Genomic DNA, 20,159 nt, shown 5'->3' with positions numbered 1-20,159 from the left:
ACATTGAGAAAAGAACTTGTTCTGAAATGCCATTTGAAAAGTATTTCTTGGTGTTGGAGTATTCGAAAAGGAGAATAGTAAAGTTTTGGGTGAAAAGGATGGGTACTTTAACTTGTAATATGGGTTTAGGAAGAAAATTACGTAGAGAACTTGTTCTGAAATGTCTTTTGAAAAGTATTTCTCGGTGTTGTGGTATTCTAAAAGTAGGAAAGTACAGTTGTGGGTGAAAAGGATGGGTACTTCAACTTGTAAAATTGGTCTATGAATGACATTTAGAAAAAAACTTGTTCTGAAATGTCTTTTGAAAAGTATTTCTTGGTGTTGTGGTATGCAAGAAAGCTGTAAAGTAAAGTGTTGGGTGAAAAGATAAGTACTTCAAGTTAGAAAATGGGTTTAGAAGGGACATTGAGAAAAGAACTTGTTCTGAAATGCCCTTTGAAAAGTATTGCTTGTTGTTGAGGCATTCAAAAAGCTGTAAAGTAAAGTTGTGGGTGAAAAGTATGGGTACTTCAACTTGTAAAATGGGTTTAGGAGTGATATTAAGAAAGTAACTTGTTCTGAAATGACTTTTTAAAAGTTTTGCTTGGTGTTGGGGCATTCAAAAGCTATAAAGTAATGTTGTGGGTGCAAATTATTGATACGTAAAGATGTAAAATGTGTTGGGGAGTTCTCTTAGTACAGGTCAGTGTTCTTAATTGAATCTTGAAAATTATTGCTTGTTGTTGTGGCCTTCAAGATCTGTAAAGTAATGTTTTTGGTGAAAAGTGTGATTACTTCAACTTGTATTATGTGTTGAGTAGTGACATTCAGACAAGAACGTTTTCCTATATTCATTTGAAAAGTATTGCATGGTGTTGGGTCATTCAAGAGCTGTAAAGTAATGTTGTGGGTTAAAGGGATGGGTACTTCAACTTGTAAAATGTGGTTAGGAGTGATATTACGTACAGAACCTGTTCTGAAATGCCATTGAAAAGTATTGCTGGGTTTTGGAGCATTCAGGAAGCAGTAAAGTAAAGTTGTGGGTGAAAAGGATGGGAACTTCAAGTTGGAAAATGGGTTTAGGAGGGACATTAAGAGAGGAACTGGATCTGAAATGCCTTTTGAAAAGTATTTCTTGGTGCTGTGGTATGCAAAAAGTCGGAAAGTAAATACGTGTGGAAAAAGATAAGTACTTCAAGTTAGAAAATGGGTTTAGCAGTGACATAAAGAAATGGGGGCTGTCTGAAAGGAACTTTAAGTAGATGTTATGTGTGTTTGAGTATTTAAATTGCTGTGATGTAATGTTTTTTGTTGAAATGATTGGTACAAAAACTATTACTTTAGTGTGATGATGGACATTAAGAAAAGAACTTGTTCTGAAATGCCTTTTGAAAAGTATTGCTTGATGTTGGAGCATTCAAAATCAGTACAGTAAAGTTGTGGGTGTAAAGGATGGGTACTTCAATTTGTAAAATGGGTTTAGGAGGGACATTAAGAAAAGAACTTGTTCTGAAATGGCTTTGAAAAGTATTGTTTGGTGTTGGAGCATTCAAAAATCAGTATAGTAAAGTTGTGGGTGAAAAGGATGGGTACTTCAACTTGTAAAATGGGTTTAGGATGGACATTAAGAAAATAACTTGTTCTGAAAAGATATAATAAAAACCATAAAAAGTATTGAAAATGGGGGCTTTAGGGGCCTTTGGGATGCTGGGGGTCGTTTGGGGGTCTGGGGGGGGCCCTTTAGGACTGGGTGGTCCTTTGGGAGCCTGGGGGACCTTTGGGGGCTGGAGGAGGGCCTTTGGGGGCCGGGGGAGGGCCTTGGGGGGTCCTGGGGCCCTTCGGGAGCTTGGGGACCTTTGAGGACCGGGGGAGGGCCTTTGGGCGTCCGGGGGTCCTTTGGGAGCTTGGGGGACCTTTGAGTATCGAGGGCTTCCTTCGGGGTTGGGGTAGGGGGATTGGAACCCTTTGGGGTTGGGGTAGGGGGATCGGAACCCTTTGGGGTTGGGATAGGGGACCTCACAACACTGTTAAAATGGAACTTGTGTGGTATAAGGACCACAGAGTTTTACTCTCAAATCCTCTTCTAAAATCATCTTTTAAATCATCTTTTAAAATGTCTCTAACTGTTTCGCCAAAATAATTCCATAACCTGTCTAAAACTGCTTCGCCCAAATAATCCCGATACGTAGTTTCAGCGTGTTCCTTTGGTTTTTGGCATCTCTGCGCTGAAGCATTTCAAATTACTAAGAAACCTGATTCCCGCGCTAAAACAATTCATCGCTAAGATGTTTCTTTGAGAATTGTTTCCATGGCGTTTGGTTATTAATATCTTTTGGAGTTCGACCAGTAGAGTTGTTTCCGAGTCAAAGACCTTAATGACTTGGATCTATTCCTGGAGAATCGTTTCTAGGTGAAAATTTTTAAAGTCTGACAGATGACGTCATTGGTTGATTGATCTGTCAAGAAAGGGGAATTAATTTGTTGTTTCTAAGGGGAATTATTGATTCACGATAGGGGAATTGAGGTCGACAGCACAGGTGTTCCAAATTTCTGGAAACTCATAACATTCGCTGAGAGCGTGCACTTACAACAACACCAACATCAACACCTTTGGAAATTTAGGTCATTGACACACTTTGATTACGCAATCAATTTCCCAGAAATCCATTTCCCCTAGGGACTCTATGCCCATATATGGTGTGCAAAAAAGTTGTAGGTGGCAGCAGGGGTGAATCGTGGGGTCAATAGGGGCCATTCTACTGGTGTGATTTCCATTAAAATTCGTTGACTTTTTGGGGGTGTCTCCCGCCTTTTTCGAAAATCACGAAAATTTTCTCAGGTTCGTAGCTTTTGTTGAGTAACGCTAAACTTAACGAAATTTACATAATTGGAATCAGCATAATAAGCCGATTCTTTTGATATATATTGTCATCAAAATTATGTTTTTAGAGTTTCGATTGCTATTAAGCTGCATCGCTCCTTACATACAGTTCTGTACCACGAACTGTTTGATAAACATAGGCACAATAAAATATTAAAATTTTGAAGCTCCGTGTTATTGACGAACAAAAGGATAAAAGTATAATTTTAGGTTTAGAATTTCGGGAAAGGCATTACTAAAAAAATACTGGGAGGGGAAAAGATATTTTTGACAGTCTGAGAATTATTACATAACTTTATCAACTGAAATGGATATTTGAGTAAAATACTTGAGAAACTGCGATAAATTATGATGATTGTCACACAACTTTGGGGTTTTGGCTTTTATCACCAACTGGGAAAATATATTGGAAGGAAAGGGGAAGGGGAATTTCCTTTATCTGAAAAGTTATCAGTTGAGGTCAGCGATGAGTAAGAAGTCAAAATGATCTCGCTATTAGCGGTTTTTAGCTCCGAAACGATAAGACTTGATTTTTTTTTAGTTAATAAGCCTAAATAAAATCTGGTTACCAAATAGCTTACCTTTGGTAAGCATTTCTGCTTACCAAATAGCACATAAAAAACGGAATTATCTTACCCCCGAAAGTAAACATCTAGGTGATCATGTAATTGTAGGTGTGCGTAGATTATGGGAGTGTCTTTTTGACAAGATAAGATTAAAATTCTATATCTTTCCGGAATTTCCAGGAAATACTTATAGAAAATTCAATCTAAAATTCTAAAGTCTTGAAATTGTGCATCTACAAAAATAATAACCCTTGATTCTTGTCATCAGGGTATCTACAAAAGATGTTGCTGAATAGCGACCAAACTTGATGGAAATTAAGAGCTCTTGTGCTAGCTATGCTTTTTAGGGATCAGGACCCAATCCGATCCTCGTAAGGGAGGAAGAGAGGAAGGAGGTTTCCCTAAACACCTTGTCGTCACGACAAATTCTATTAAAACATGCTGTTAAATCTCAATCAAGCTCAGTGAGAAATAATATCTAGTATCTAGGAATTTTCTAATCAGGATATTTGGAGGAAATCTGATAGAAATTTTGAGATGGCCACTTGTTGTAGTAAAACCTTCTAAAAGGGCTCATTCAATTGAAAATTGAAAAGCTAGTGCCCCTTTAATGGTCGAAAGTGATTGGAGGACAACTAACCCCCCTCCTACGCCCACCATTTCCCCAAACACATCCAATCAAAATTTTGAGATAGCCATTTTGTTCAACGTAATTGAAAGATCCATAAATTATGTCTATATTGATGACAACACCCCCCCCCCCCGCCCTCAGGACAAGGTTTGTAAGTTATGCCCTTTGAGCATATAAGATTTATATAGAAAGGGTGAAAGTATAAACTTCAGAGGGGGCTCATCGGATTGATAATAAGAGGTTCTACTGCCCTTTTTAAGATTGAGAGGGATCGAAGGGTGGATGCCCCCCCCCCCCAACCGCGTATTTTACCGAAATATATCTGATAGAAATTTTGAGATGGCCATTTGTTGTGGTGGAAACTTCAAAAAAGCCTCAATCGATTGGCAATTGAAAGGGCTAGTGCCATTTTTATTGGTCAAAAGTCATTGGAGGGTAACAAGCCCCCCTCTCGCTAATCGATTCCCAAAACACAACAAATCAAAATTTTGAGATAGCTATTTTATTCAGCGTAGTTGAAATGTCTGGAAATTATGTCTTTGACAACCCCCATACCTTCTCAAGACCAGAACATAATTTGTACTTCACTGAAAAAAATGGGTTTGAATTGTCAGTTTAGTAGACATATACTGATATTTATTTATTAAAGTTTTAATATTTTTTTTTATTAACGTAAAAAAGTTAAAATATTTTATACATAATTAAGAGTCAATCTTTAAGAGTCAAAAGTGAATGGAGGGACATCAGCCCCCCCCCAAGCCACTCATTCCCCAAAATATATCCGATCGAAATTTTAAGAGAGCTATTTTGTTCAGCATTGTTGAAAGGTCCAGAAATTTTTAGCCTCCCCATAGTCCTCAGGACAAGGGCTGTAAGTTAAGCAATTCGTTCGTTGCTTACACATAGTATATGTTATTGAGAAAGGTATGCATGTTTGAACTTTACTTTCCGAGATGACAAAGGGTATTCAGGTGAGCCTTTCAGGGAATGTTAAAAGGAGTGTTGAACTAAGTCAAAACGCGTTATGTGTATATGTATTGTCAAAAGGGTACAGCGCAGTAATAAATGAATATATTTATTTGGAAAATTCAGGAAATGATAAAGGAGATGATCAAAAAGACAATATTTGCATGCTATCAATACTACTACAACTACCGCCACTACTACTACCGCACTACTCAATTTACAGTATTAAGGGAAATTTTGAACTAAATCAAAAGAGGCTATGTGCATGCACAATGAAAAATAGCATATTTCAAGAGTTGATTTGGGTATTGAGTTGAAACTTTCAGAGAATACTTGAAGGGGAAGATCATGTCAACAAAAGGCAATATTTGCACATTACTACTAATACTACTGTTACTACTACATTTACGTACTACTACTGCTACTACTTCTAGTGCAACTACTTGTAGGGCTAAGAGCAATGAGGTGAAATTTTCAAGAAAAATATCAACATAGAGGTTATCAAAAGAACATATCAGCATTGTCATGGCAATTGCCAATTACGTGAAGTTGAAACTTCCAGGACTTGATGAGATGGATGTTCAATTGACTAAAAGGCAATAGGTTAATACTACTGCTGCTAGTAGTACTACCCCTATTCAATACTACGAGTAATATCAATACTACTACTGTGACTACTATTACAACTATGCATAAGGGTATGAAGGTGAAATTTTCAAGAAATTTTGAGGGAGGAAGGTGAACTAAATGAGAACAGGCCCTTTGTATGCAGGTTGTCAAAGAGGTGTAATAGCAATATCTTAGGAACAGTTTGGTGTGTGAAGTTGAAACTAACAGGGCTTGTTGCAAGGGACGTTGAACTAACCAAAAGGATATATTTGCATCCTAAAGCTTCTGCTTCTACTCATACTTCTATTATTTTTACTATTATTGCTACCTCTATTGCTGCTAATACCACTAAAGCTTAGGCTACTACAATTAATTCAACAGCTACTACTACTACTACTGCTATTAAAACTAAAGATATTAAGATAATAAATTTGGGATCTATAGAAGCTCTATAGAACCAAGCACGGATCCAGAGCCTTAATTTGGGGGGGGGGGCGGCAGTGTCAAAAGGAAAAAGTATAACACCTTCCCCATATATAATTTTGTTTAAATTAATTGAATTAAGGTCGGGTTTGCTATCGACGTAACGTAACGCAACGGGAGATCAACTGGCTCACTTTGCCGCTTGTTCAAGGTATTGGGAAATTTAGTCGGGGACGTGATTGCCACTAAACATCGATATCCGTTGACCAATCAGTGGCGACCCCAGTCAAAGGGAAGGTTACGCACTCGTTGCCTGTTGTATTTGGTGAGTTGTAATATTTCCGATTGCTCTTTGATACCATCACGGTATTGTAAGTTTGGAATATAAGATGAATGGATAATCTAAGTGTCTGGACACCAACGTGAAAGATTCCTATAGAATTAGAACAAAAAAAAATTTAGAAAAATCCTCTCTCAAAATACAATGTTCGAGAACGCACCCATTGTTTAAATGATAATGTTTGAGGATGAGGGGGTTATTTCTAATGTTGTTACCGGTACTTTTGGCTAAGGTACTGGAAAGCTAAGAAAAAGGGTAAGGAATAAGAAAAGGCCTAGCCAGTTGGCTGGGGAAAAAGACAAGATTTTCTGATGCTGCATAACTTATCCCAATCAAAGTGAAAAGCAGACACGGCAAAAGATTGGCACAAGATAAACAGTGCGTTTTGATGCAATGGACAACAAACTTTTAAGCCAGTTTGATTTTTTGTCAAAAATTTGTCTCTATGAGACTAGAAGAGAACTTAATCAAGTTCAGAATTTGACGTGAAGAAAAACAGGACAAATGGGTACAGGGGGTGATAAATAGTGCTAGTATACCTAGCCCTAGCAGCAGGAAATGCATCTTCCAAAGAGTATTACTGCTCAAAGGACGAAAGGATAGTTGGCCTTATGGTGCCCTGCAACGGTTCCACATGTGGGAAAAAAAAGTACAACCAGGTCTCACGTCAAGAGAGATTTGAAATTTGTACTCACTTAACTGTTGACATAGAATTGGCGGAAGAAATTGAGGAGCGAAATTTCCGACTCCCGATTGGTATGAGGAGACACGAGATTCCTAAATCTCTTTACAGTAGGGTGCTAAGCCATTCGGCATAACGAAATTAACAACCTCGACCCTTATAATTGTGATCTTCATCACAACTCTAAGCTATTTCAGTGCCACCAAACAAGGCAGACATTAGATTTCTGGCAGATGAATTGGCATCATTGTCAGGGGTAATTCATATAATATTGTGTGGCTACTCGCAATGAGGCAAACACTTATACCGTTGGTGAAGGAGTCTTGATTTTTGTCAAGTTCAGTGATAGAAATAAAATTTTTCCGCTTGGACGTATGTATTACGTACACTTCATCTGTGTCTCTGTCTCTGGGGATCAGTGATAAGTGATGCCAACCTTTGCATGGTTATACATGCTATAGCACTGTCTAAACTTCTTGTCTTGGGTCTGCACTTCCTTGGGCTCTCCCTAGTAGCACAGAAACGTTTCAGTCTTGCGTTTATAACACATACCATACTGTATTTGAACAATTTTATTGCGTTGATGTGTTTCATTATTTTTATTTCAAAAAACGATCGATTTTTCAGTCCTTATTTCTCGTATATAGTACTCAACAAGATAATTTAGAAAGGATTCTTAAATTTTATCATTTGGGGGGATCGCCCCCTTCTCCTCCCCCTTGTATCCGTGCTTGTATGGAACTAAATCGAAACACACTATGCCCACACAGGTTGTCAAGTGGACGCATCAAAAATTCTTCAGGAAAGGTTGATGGTATGTATTAAACTGGAACTTTCAGCGTGTGTTGAAGGGGATGTTTAAGAAACTAAAGTTGGTATGTCCTTATTGCTATTAATACTGCTACAAATATTGCTACTGCACAAGCCAGGAGTATTAACGTGAGGATTTTAAGGAATATTTAGGTGGATGTTGAACTAAAGAAAAAACAAAAAAAACTATGAGCATATCGACATTCAAAAAAGTAACAAAGCAATGTCTGAAGAATAATTTAGATTATTAATTTAGACCGTTAGAATAAGTTGTCGGGGATTTTGAACTAGCCAGAAGCGACTAAACTTTTAGGGAACGTTTAGGAGTTTCAACTAAAAGAAAAAACTGTAGGCATGCAGGTTTTCAAGAGGGTATATAAGTAATATCATAAGCAGAACCACGCTATGATAGCTAGAAATATCATTGAAACGTTTAAAGGAGGTAATTCCATTCAAAATTGAAAGTTCTGGTGTCCTTTTTAAGAGTAACAAGAGATTTAAGGGTAAGTAGCCATTCTCTCCAGCTCCTTCATTTTTCAAACGCATCCAGTCAAAATTTTGAGAGAACGTTCAGCATAGTAGGGACAAAGTTAGTTGATCGTACTATTTTACTTTATAAGTATTTATAATTTTTTTTTTATATCAGTGTTTACTAAGTTAGAAAAGTCTTGTATAAGCGTATTTAATTATCTCTGCAAGTCCATTGACATTACTATCTCTATTACCACTGTATACGTTTTTTTTCTTTTATTTGAAGGAATTTCACTAGGACTGGGCTGGAATTGATGGGAATAAGAATGGAAAAACATTGAAATAGATAAAAAGCAAATAGGAAAGAGCTCAGTACCCTTGTGGAACTCCGTTGGTAGTAATCATCCCGTAAGTTAGCAGGAGCAGGCCGGTTATCCCTCCTTCCTCCTTGTGTGGCATACGAAACGCCTCTTCTCCTTTCGTAATCAGGCTCAAACGGTGGACTAGAAAATTAGAACATAAGACGAGAGCGAATTTGTTCCCAGATGAGTTTTCAATAAAATTTGATTCTTAAAAATATTTCTGATGCAAGATTATTCCTAAAACTAATTGGTGCGCGTGATAGTTCTTTTGAGATATTACTGTGCAGACGAGACTCCCTAGCGAAGAAAACCACTCATACCAACATAGTAAATGCTTTAGACGAGTCCATTGTAGTGCAGTGGAACACTTGACATTGTGCCTAAATAAATGCATGATAATGTGATGTATGATAAAATGGAGTAACATTTTTCCGTCACAGGATTCCTATTCATGACCAAACTTGAAGAAAAATAGTGTACCTGTAATTTTTCGTTTTTTTCACAGTTAATATTTGTTCAGTATTATAACTGTCGTAATAGGGCTGATATCATTATTTTATCATTACTTTGTATTATTTTATCCTCGGTTTCCATACTATCAAATCTTCTTCAATTGTTTTATGTTTACATATTTTATCCTAGCGTGGTCATCGGTTCTTTGGTCAAAGGACCAAAAGGACTAAAGGACCAAAAGGACCAAAAGGACAAAGGACCAAAGGTCAAAGCTTTTAGAACCCATTTTTTATTGTTGTTGCATCTCTTTATAAAATATAAATTCAATTGAATTGCAATCGCAAAAGCTTAAACACGGGGACATATTTATCTGGATATCTGATTATGTTCCTCAAGAAAGAAAAGGTTACCACATTTACCACATAAAAAAGGTTGCCATAAGGAAGGTTACCACATAAAACTGTTGCGTGGTTATAGGCAAGCTGTTGTTATTAAAAAAAAGGTCCGAAAGAATAATCCTTGACAATTAAGCCGCTAATTTGTTGGTATTTATTCCGATCTTAAAACCATGTACTTCAAAAGATTTCAAGGGGCTTTACTCCTTAACGAATATTTTTACTAGTCCTTTGATTAATACTGTTATCAGATATTTTATCTATATTACTATTTTATAGTCATAATATATTAGTTTTAATTTTATTTATGCAGGATTCTACATCCGTCCTAGTATACTTATAGTGGCAATTTATTTGTCAGTGGACCTATTTACAATGTTAGTCTTTTTTTTTTTTTTTTTTTTTTTTTTTTTTTTAACGGAGGGGAAGCTATGAGATCAAATGAAGGGGATTTGGGATTCTTTTTTATATAAACACCCGAAAGATTGTTTTCAAAATATTCAAAGTGAAAATGTGTTTAGAATTGGATTCAGTTTTAAAATAATACAATTAAAAATATTTAAGGGGATATTGGTAGCAGTAAACGTTTGGTTCACTTTATTCGTTATTGGGTGAAACCATTCATTTTTCCTTGAAGTTTATTCCAAACGGCTTGGGAACCGCTTATTCTTTGGCAATTCAATGCGTTAATTAGTTTGTACTAAGCCAACGAGCCGAAACCATCAGCGATATAGCTTCACTTCTATCTTTACTTACTCTTCCTTTTCGATTTACAATCTCTAGCAGTTCTATCTATTGACCAATATTTCTATTTAATCTGCCGGGATTTACAGTAATGGAAGACCGAAGCATCTGCTTAGCCTTAATAAAAATATTTGATTTCAAATCTTATGAGGCAGTTCTCCGCTTACCACCATGATAAAAACAGTTCCTTAGCTGTATAGAGGTGTTTGAGTATATAAAAAACTTGTATGTACTATTTCCTTAATTTTGAATAGTGCAAAAATAGATTCAAACAGTTCAAACATTACTTTTTTTTTAAATTTAAACACTGCTGTTTGAAGTTTCTCAGGAAAAGGAGGACTTCTCTTCTTCTCCTTTGAAAAGGAGAATTGTAAAAAAAAAAAACAAAAAAAAAAACGGTGAACTGGTTTTTGTCCCTGCAAACTGCTTTGCTTTCAGTCTGTTTTCCATTATATCAAACAGTAAGCTATACGAAATTCATTTCATTTCCAAATGAAATAAACCTTAATATGGCTTGTCAAGGTTTCGCGAAGGAAAAGAGACAGATTTCAAAAAGTTATGCTTCCTGGTCATTCATCTGAGGCCTAACGAAAAGAGGTCGTCCCCAAATGGGTTGGGAAGGGCTCATAAATTGGATTTAAGGAAAATTGGAACTACATGGGATAGAGTAAAAAGTGAAGCTTTGAATACATCAGGGTGAAGCAGAAGCTTGCGCAGCCGTTTTGGCCTCAGTCAACCTGGTTCTGCAGAGAGTTGTTAATTACAATAGTAGTAGTTTTGTCTAACAGAAAAGGAGAAATAGTGCCAACACTTAGTTCTGAACCGTTGCTGCAGTGCTACGACCCAACATATGGCAGTCGTTTGATCTTAAATCTGGAGTATATGTCAGAATGGTGGGACACAATGTTTTGGCCCATGCCCGAATAGCAACCCTGTTTAGTTTACTTTTAAAATACTTTAAGGCAGAATATTATTTGAAAACTAACCTAAAGGTTTGCAGGGAGAAACGAGGAGTGATTCACTCCTCATTTTGTGGTGGGCACTCCTCATCACAATCATTTTGTGTATGGGCGTCCTACTCCTCATTAGCTGCTTAGTATTTTTTTTCCATGTTCTGAATTTTCAGTTATGTACTATATAATTCCGAAGTGCATTGTGAATGGGTTCATTGTGTGCATGGGTTCACTTTTGTGGTTAGCACCAGACGTTGTTCAGTAATAGCCACTTAGAGATTATTTTAAACACCATAAAGGTTAATATACACGGAATGGGATTCAACACAAGTATTGGGGAAATCTTAGTTTCAGACATGTGCTTTTTTTTCTGGGTAACCCCGACTTACATATGGCTAATTACAATTGAGTTTTCTCGGCTGGCAGCCACATTTAATGTCAGAAGAAAGAAAAAATTGAAACAAAAATAATCTTAAGACGAAGTTTGATATTAATGATCTGAAGAAATGAGAAAGTATTTCAGACGAAAGTAAAATGACAGACATCCTGCTTTGTCCTGTCTTGTATATTGGGCTATAGTAAAACGAATCATCCAGATAGAATTTATTTACATGTAAGTTTTCTTTTGTTTTTCAAAAGCGTTTGTGTTTTTTTTTCTCTTAATTTTCTTTATATATTCTACTTTAGCTAAGTGTATCATTTTTTTTTATCTTCTCGCTGATAAAGGCTTCCGGATATTGAGTTGAAATATACAGACAACTATTATCATTAATGCAAAAGTTTTATTTTGTCACTGTCCTTTTAAAATATTTACCTATTTTTAAGAGCATTTAAATTATTAGAAACTAAAAAATATTATTGTTCAAACATTAATTACTGACGCTACAAGCCTATTAGACTCCTCAAAATATTTATCAATACCTTTTTGATAATCTTTTTCCGACTTTTTATTGCAGCACATACAACCTTGAAGGACAAAAGCCCAATAATGTATAATTTAAGACATACTTCAGTAGGATTTATCAACTTTGACCTTTTTCAATGAACATGGGTTTTCTTTATTTTGAAAATTTTTATTTTAGGAAATGACTATAGCAACAAACTTCTGAATTAAATATCAAATAAATAAAAGCTAACCAACAGAAAAAAAACGAGCAATATCCCATGCACAGAAAGGTAGTACTGTTTAAGGTTAGCAAACACCCTAGAAACTGTTTTGTCTGTTTCTTAACCACAGATTAGTTTATCTATTGAAGGAGTAACTCAATCCCTCCCCTTAGTTGGGGGGGGTGTTCTCAGCCCTTTACGTCAGTTAACTACTATTTCTAAGTATTAAATTTACCTTGCAGAACTTCCAAAACTACTTATAGATGCAACATCACATCTTTTATCCCTCGGTCCAGGACCTATTGCTACTTCTTCTGGGTCGAGCTCTGACGGGTCAGAATCAGAAAGACGGGAAGTTGTTGAAGGCGGAGAAATATGATCTAAAGAGCCTATTGGTGAGCAAACTTCAGTATCGAGATAACCCCCACGCCGCTAAAAAGAAAAAGAATAATTTAATTAGACAATGTTTACTTACTGCAATAAAGTAATCCTCGAGACAAAACCAATTTTTGTTTACCAATTGTAATTAAAAATTCGAGGGTGTACACAGAGATGCCCAAAGACACCCCACAGACAGGCCTTTTCGAAAACCATGATCCTCTGCATAATATAACAAATTGGACTAAAATTTCGCAAGCTTTGTGTTTAGCCTTTATGGTGGCCATATGTAGGTAACACAGGAATTTTAAAGCTGGTAAACACTGCCCATGCATTGTGTTATGTCTCTTCACACCTCTCTCAGGGTATGACTGTATAACTAAGGCATGATTATCGGACTCTAGAATTCTGGAAGTTTTGAAATGACGGCAAGCCGTTCTCGCATGAAGCTCTTGTCTATTTTTGTTTAATTTACATCTCCTGCATCAGGTGCAGATAGTTTGGGGAGGGGGTGGGTTCAGAACAGTAGCCCATAAAAACATGTAGCTTTGACTTTAAAATAGCTTTAGAAATATCTTGTTCGTAGTTGAACCATTTCAGCGCTTGTTAAGTTTATCTGTATAGGAACTTGAATTTAGACTATAGTTTAGCTGTTCTGTACGTTTCATCCCTTCGGTGTGTTTCAGTGTAACAACTATACTTATTTCCTGCATACGGACTTTTCATATACATCCCTTTCATATTAAGGCTATGTATAAAATGATCCTAAACAAGAGCTGAGGTAACACAGAAAATGTACCTCAGATATCTTGTCGGAAAAATCTTTTTCTTTGAAAACTTTATCCGACGATTAGTCGGTATGTGAGGTATTGCCATGAAAAATATTTTTATAGTTCTGTGGTTAAGTATTATGCACAAGAAAATAATTCTCGTCTTTGGAAGGAATTTTGACTATTTTGCATGTAAAAAAACCGTAAGGCATATCAATGATGGTTTTAAAATAGTTAAGCCTTTCTAATTTTCATAAGTCTATGAAAATCTTTTTTTTAAGTGTACAATCAGAGTTTATGAGGCAAAAAACGAGTTCTTATAAAAGAGGGAGCAAGGGGGAGACATAAGTAGCTATGAATAATAGAAAGATTGAAGGGTAAAGAAGATAAACATCAACTGCTTAGCCAATGTTCAACAGTATGACTCTAGACAAATAATTTAACTTTAAGGGACGTGATATTCATCTTAAAATAAAATAAAAAAAATTGAATTGGGTTGTGCACCTACTTTAACTAGGTGTACCAGTAGCCTACTATATGGAAACAGGAACTTTGAAGAGGAAAAGCTCATTATATAAGTACCTATTCCATGATTAGAGAGGTTTTCCTCTTAGCTTAGTAGCTTTCCATAATCACAATCATATACACGAAAAATCGAGGAATTATGGACTCACTACAGACTCTGACTACAATAAATAACCGACATATTACTTGCAATTCACAGTTAGGGGTAAATCAAACAGTCGAGCTTACTGATAAACGGCAGTACATTCGTTGTCTGATTATGAAGCTGAACCTGACGGAACATTATAGGGATCTGCTGGTAATATCTGACGTATCGCCGAATATATTGAACGTCTTGATTTTTTTACTTCTTTTTCCTCAAAAACTTACAATATGAATTTTAAATTATTTAGTTTCCAATCGACACAGGATATCAGTATTAATTTTCTATCTGAAAAACACGAAATCTAGTATTTACGACCTTCCAATTTCTGCTGCCTAATTCATAAGGTCACCATAGTTACATTTCGTAACAATCTGAAAAATAAATAGTGTCTTGCTTCATCTTCCGATATTACATTTCCAAAAATAGCTCGAACATATTTTTATGAAGGTTACTGGGTCCAATTTCTTCTCTAATTAAGAAATCTGATTCATAGAATTACCGCTACTAAACGACTATCACACAGTCGGTCATCAGTATTCAAAATTCGTTAGGATATGCATAACCATGAGAGGAATCAATTCAAATAGGCACAGTGCTAAATCCAGGGGAGGGGTTTGAGGATTTAAATACGAAAAGAGCTGTTCAGAAGCCCAACCCATTCATTTGACCTACTACTATTGCCATCTTTCAGATTCTAATGTCAAAGCTGTCTTTCGGCTATGCTACAATTTATTTATGCTTTCAAAACAAAGCCTGAGTTCTGTTAACTTATAACTTAACAGGCTCAAGGGATTGACTTAGAAAAGCGTTAAAAATCCCAAAACAATGAAAACAATTACCATTAAATAACTTAGATTCTTTTTAAAGCCAACTTAACTAAATTCATAATGTAATATAATAAGTCTTTTACCTGGTTATGATTAACAACAAAAAGCCTCGGACCAAACAGCCATTTTGACGACGACCTGTAGCGCGTCCACCGACCATCCAAAAGGACCTGTTTACGGTAGCCCACTGCAATGTAAGAGGTCTCAGATCTAAGTTTGACCAGTTCCTACATTTAGTGAACTCGGTCAAGCCATCTATGATGTGCATCACTGAGACCGATCTAAACCAAGAAATTCAGAGCAGTGAGGTTGCCATACAGAGATACACGCTCCTCAGGCGGGATCAAGAGCGTACTGACGGCGCTAAATGCGGAGGAGGCGGTGTCGCTGTTTATCTACAGAGCCATATACCTTATTCATGCCTGAAAGTACCAGATTCAGCAGGCGAAGAAGCTCTTTGGGTCAGGGTGACCCTCCCAAATAAATCCGTGATTGTCGGTACCGTGTATAACCCTCCAACTTACCAGATTACCAGCTACATTGAAACCTCCCTTGAATATATTCGGGGAAAGTACGCTAAGTCTGCCATTATCCTTCATGGAGACTTCAACGTCCATCATAGCGTGTGGCTTTGCAGCAAAAATACTGATAGGGAAGGTTAAGACTTGTATGATCTGTCTCTCTCTTATGAGCTGGAACAACTTGTCGATTTCGACACGTATCACGGCCCAAACGGATCATCACGTCTTGACCTATCCTTAGAGATCACCCTGACTTCTGTAAGGTAGACACTCATGCTTTCACAAGTGACCACATTGCCGTCGTTGCACCTGGAAACCTGCGTAGTCCACCTCCAGTAAAGCATGAACGAACAATCTGGCTATACAAAAGAGGTGATTGGGACGGTTTGAGAAACACTCTTTTTTCTCAGCAGTGGAGAGCCTTCTTCCTGGAGGGCCCAGAGAAAGCTGCAGATAATTACTAGCAGGCCATAATTGACTCTGTCGAAAAGTATATCCCTTCAAAGCGGATCCAGGTGTCCAGTAAGGACAAACCTTGGTTCAACGCCCAGTGTAAGAAGACAATCCGAGCAAAGCAAAAGGTACACAAGTGATTGCTACTTTTGAAGAGCGGAGAGGACAGAATTGCATTCATGAATGCACGCAAAGATGCAGTTCGAGCGATCCGGCAGTCCCGGGTTCAGTATAAGGAGAAATTCGCCACCAAGCTTCAACTTGCTTCGGCAAAGAGTTGGTGGAAAATTGTCAAGGAGGCTTTACCGTCGTCCAAGGGGACCGCAATTCCTTCTCTCCAGAGTAACGGGACAGTTGTACAAGATCCACAGGCAAAGGCTGAAGCTCTTGCTAAGGCTTTTGCCGAATTCTTCAATCTAGACGATGACCGTAGAGAAGTGCCAAAATTCTCCGACCGAACCGACACTGTCCTGGAACGCATGAATTTTTCTGCTCCCAAGATCCTTTGCATTCTGTAACATCTGGATGTGACCAAAGCCAATGGTCCTGACAACATACCAAATGTTGTTCTCAAGTCCTGCAGTGCCGAACTAGCTGGACCCTTGTCATTGCTTTTCCGGCTGTGCTTTTGCTCTGGAACCTTCCCACGAACATGGAAGTCCGCCCATGTTATACCTACTCTAAAGCCATAAGGCGATCCAACGAGCGTGGTCTCCTACAGGCCTATTAGCCTTCTCTCCTGTGTTGGCAAAGTCTACGAGAGCGTCTCCAATAAAACACTTCATCAGTACCTGGAATCAAATGACCTTCTAGGCGATCGCCACCATGGATTCCGCCGGAGACGCTCAACATTAGACTGCCTAGTGGCCCAGTATCAGGATTGGATAGAACTACTGGCAATGGGGTACGACATCAGACTACTATCCTTCAACATTGCGAAAGCTTTTGACAGAGTATTGCACCGTGGCCTTCTAAAGAAACTCTATGTGTATGGTGTTCGTGGATGTCTGTTAAAAGTGATTGAGAGCTTTCTTTTGATCGTTCACTGCGGGTTGTTCTTGACGGGTTTATTTCCCACGAATATCCAGTGAAAGCAGGGGTACCCCTGGGCAGTGTCTTGGGACCTACGCTCTTCCATATCTACATAAACGACATGGGAGACAACCTCGCAAGCCCTCTGCATCACTTTGCCGACGATACCACGACACACTCAGCCGTCCCTAAACACGAAGACCCAAAACAAGCCTCCCTTTCCCTACAGATGGATCTTTTGAAAATTGAAAAGTGGTCTGATGCATGGATGATCTACTTCAATGCATCGAATACAAAGGAGCTTCTAATTACCCGATCAAAGGTACCACGTGAACACCCCAGTTTCATCTTCAAAAATGAAGCTATAAGAGAAAAAAATGAAGCTATAATGAGAGTCGACGAGCTTCGTCTACTGGGGATTCATTTCTCCACCGATCGCACTTGGAACAACCACCTTGATCGGGTGAGAATCTCCTGCGCAAGAAAGCTGGGAGTTACTCTTCGCTGCAAAAACCTTCTTCCATCAAGCTCGATCATCCCACTCTACAAGTCTTGCATCAGACCCATAGCTGAATATGGATGCCCGCTATATGTTGGTGCTCCGAAAACGCTGTTGGCAACACTCCAGAAAATCCAGAATAGGGTAAACAGGGCGGGCTGTGCCTCTACACATGACTCGCTCCAGCTTCTAAATGAAAGGTTTGATGTAGCGTGGATGGCTGTTTTCTACAAGTACATGAATTCGCCTCCCTCAGACCAGCTTTCTCGCATTGTTCCCCCCCTTTGTCCAACCGACAAGGCAGACACAAAGGCACACAACTCGGTCCAATTATCTAGAGGAGGATACGCCGAAAACCGAGTACTGGAGGAATAGTTTCATCCGGCGTTGTACTTCTATCTGGAACGATCTTCCTGGGGATATTATCCCTGCAAATCCCTTTGTTGACACCTTCAAAAGAAGGTTCAATAGACATTTAAAACCTCGAGGCCATTGAAAGAGGTAAATGAATAGCGGCATATCAGATACTTTGAAGTACCTGGCGCCGTGAATATTGGAATAAAAAAAAAAGTAAGTAAACCTTTATGGCCCATCATAGTTTATAAGAGAACACAACTGACGGTGTAGAGAAGGAAAAAAGAAGAAAAAACAAAAAAACACAACGAATACAAAATCACTCAGCACTCAGCCAGTAAAGACGTACTGCTGATTCAATTCTGTGAATACTTGTGGTTACGATTCAGAGCTTTAATTTGAATATTTAGAAAGCGTTTATTGGAAAGTGGGGGGAATTAAAATGCCCCCCTTGCGTGTAATTTTAGAGGTTTTCATTTTGTCCAAAATAGACCAGAGATTATATAATAAAACTCCGGGTTTACACAGCCCCCCAGAACCCGTGGACATGTGTTGCAACTTATTTGCACCAGGGGCATATAAGGTTTTTAAGGGGCGTATAAGGTTTTAATATTTGCACCAGGGGCATATAAGGTTTCAGTCGTGTCTCGGCACTCAGCCAGTAATGGCGTACTGCTGATTCGATTCTGTGAATACTTGTGGTTACGATTCAGAGCTTTAATTTTGATATTTAGAAAGCGTTTATTGGAAAGTGGGGGGAATCAAAAAGCCCCCCTTGCGTGTAAGTCTTTATTTAGTGAGTTTATTCATTTTCGTAATGGTTCCTTCATCTAACCAGTTTAAGGAAGGTGACATAGCTTTAGCACGATTTGCGGCGTATCCCCTTTGGCCAGTCAGGATTATTGAGACGGTGAAGACTACAACGGGTTCAACAAAGTATCAAGTATTCTGTTATGGGTCGCATGATCAGCAACTCATCATGGATGGCCAACTCGTAGATTACGAGATTAACAAAGAGGAGGCATCCAAGAGAATAATGAAAGGAGTAAAAAAATTGCTCGAAGAACTTCGTTCTTTTCCGGAAATTTATCTTGATGCATTGAAAAAAGCTAAAAATCCAAGTGGCACAAATAAGGACGGAACTGCCAGCAGCGCTTCTGCTGATTTGAGTGGACTTCGAGCTCAATTGGTAGCGTCTGAGCAGGAAACCGCTCAAATGAAAGAAAACATTAGGAAGGATATTCAGCGCAAGGTACAGGAAAAATCAAATGAACGAGGGGTTGGTAACTTTCCGACGAAAATTATTGTGTCTGAAATCTGTGATGCAATCACTGTGGAATACACCCCCAAATTTTTGCTTCTGGAAAAATCTTTCAAAGGAGTCTCTCATCAGATTGGTTTACTTGAAGAAAAAGTTCATAGTTTAGAAAATAAACTGGACGATTTCGAACGAGAGAGGAAACTGGAGTCGCTTCTATTTAATGGTGTCAAGCAGCCCGCTACGGTTGAAATAAACAGTACCATGCGGAGTGTGATCCGCAAAAAATTGGCCTTGCAAATATTGCCGATTGCGATTTTATTAGTGTGCATAGACTGAGCCTGAATAACAACCCGACAAGTAGACCTGACAGAGTAGTGCCAGTTATAGTGAAGCTCGGTAACAAAGAGATTGCAAAGTCTATCTTCAAAGCTAAGCCTAAACTTGCAAAAAGCGGGATTTTTTTGTGCGAAAACCTTACGCGCAAGAAGCGTGATATTTTAAATGCGGCTAGAGATAAATTTGGGAACAAGTGTGTATGGTCCGACCAAGGTTGAATTTTCGTTCGTAAAACTAGCGATTCTTCACCCCGGTGGCTCTGGTCGCTAGAAGAAATCTTCTGATGTGTGTGTGTTATTTTTGCATATATTATTAGTTAACATATCTTCATAAGTTTATTCCTGCTTGTAGTAATTTTAGTTACGTATCATTGGTTTTTCATTTATTTTTGCAGTTTAGCATTAGTTTTCCATTCATAGGTTTTGTCCTCCGTCAACCAGGGACATATAATCATTTGTTGTCAGTGAAGTTAAATAATGTTAATCGCTTCGTGTATTAATCCTTCGCATTTGAAGTCGCTTGAAATAATCCATTTCGTATTGATGACGTAATGTTATCTCGCGTGGCAAATGATCCAGCTGAAGTTAATGTTAGGCCGATGAGGCTTGAGGCATAGTGGATATGATGATATTATGAACTGTAATGTAATTAATGTGACAAATATGGATTTATGTATTGGTCAGTGG

At 38.0% G+C, this 20,159-nt stretch overlaps 1 protein-coding gene across 1 annotated transcript in view; it reads right to left on the bottom strand.

Annotated features, from left to right (window-relative positions):
* Positions 1 to 20,159, bottom strand: part of Rim (Rab3 interacting molecule) — a 555,972-nt gene that overhangs the window by 126,217 nt on the left and 409,596 nt on the right. Inside the window, exons 12-13 of the mRNA XM_089102610.1 lie at positions 12,608 to 12,804; positions 8,735 to 8,861 (exon numbers count right to left, since the gene is read on the bottom strand). Of these exons, the coding sequence (XP_088958736.1) occupies positions 8,735 to 8,861; positions 12,608 to 12,804 (324 nt within the window). The remainder of the gene's footprint in view (positions 1 to 8,734; positions 8,862 to 12,607; positions 12,805 to 20,159) is intronic.

The sequence above is a fragment of the Artemia sp. Qi Xiang Cuo genome, chromosome 16, assembly GCF_049724085.1.
Source record: "Artemia sp. Qi Xiang Cuo chromosome 16, ASM4972408v1, whole genome shotgun sequence".
Taxonomy (NCBI): domain Eukaryota; kingdom Metazoa; phylum Arthropoda; class Branchiopoda; order Anostraca; family Artemiidae; genus Artemia; species Artemia sp. Qi Xiang Cuo.
Note: the sequence above shows the minus strand (reverse complement) of the source record. Positions and strands in the feature narration are given on the sequence as shown.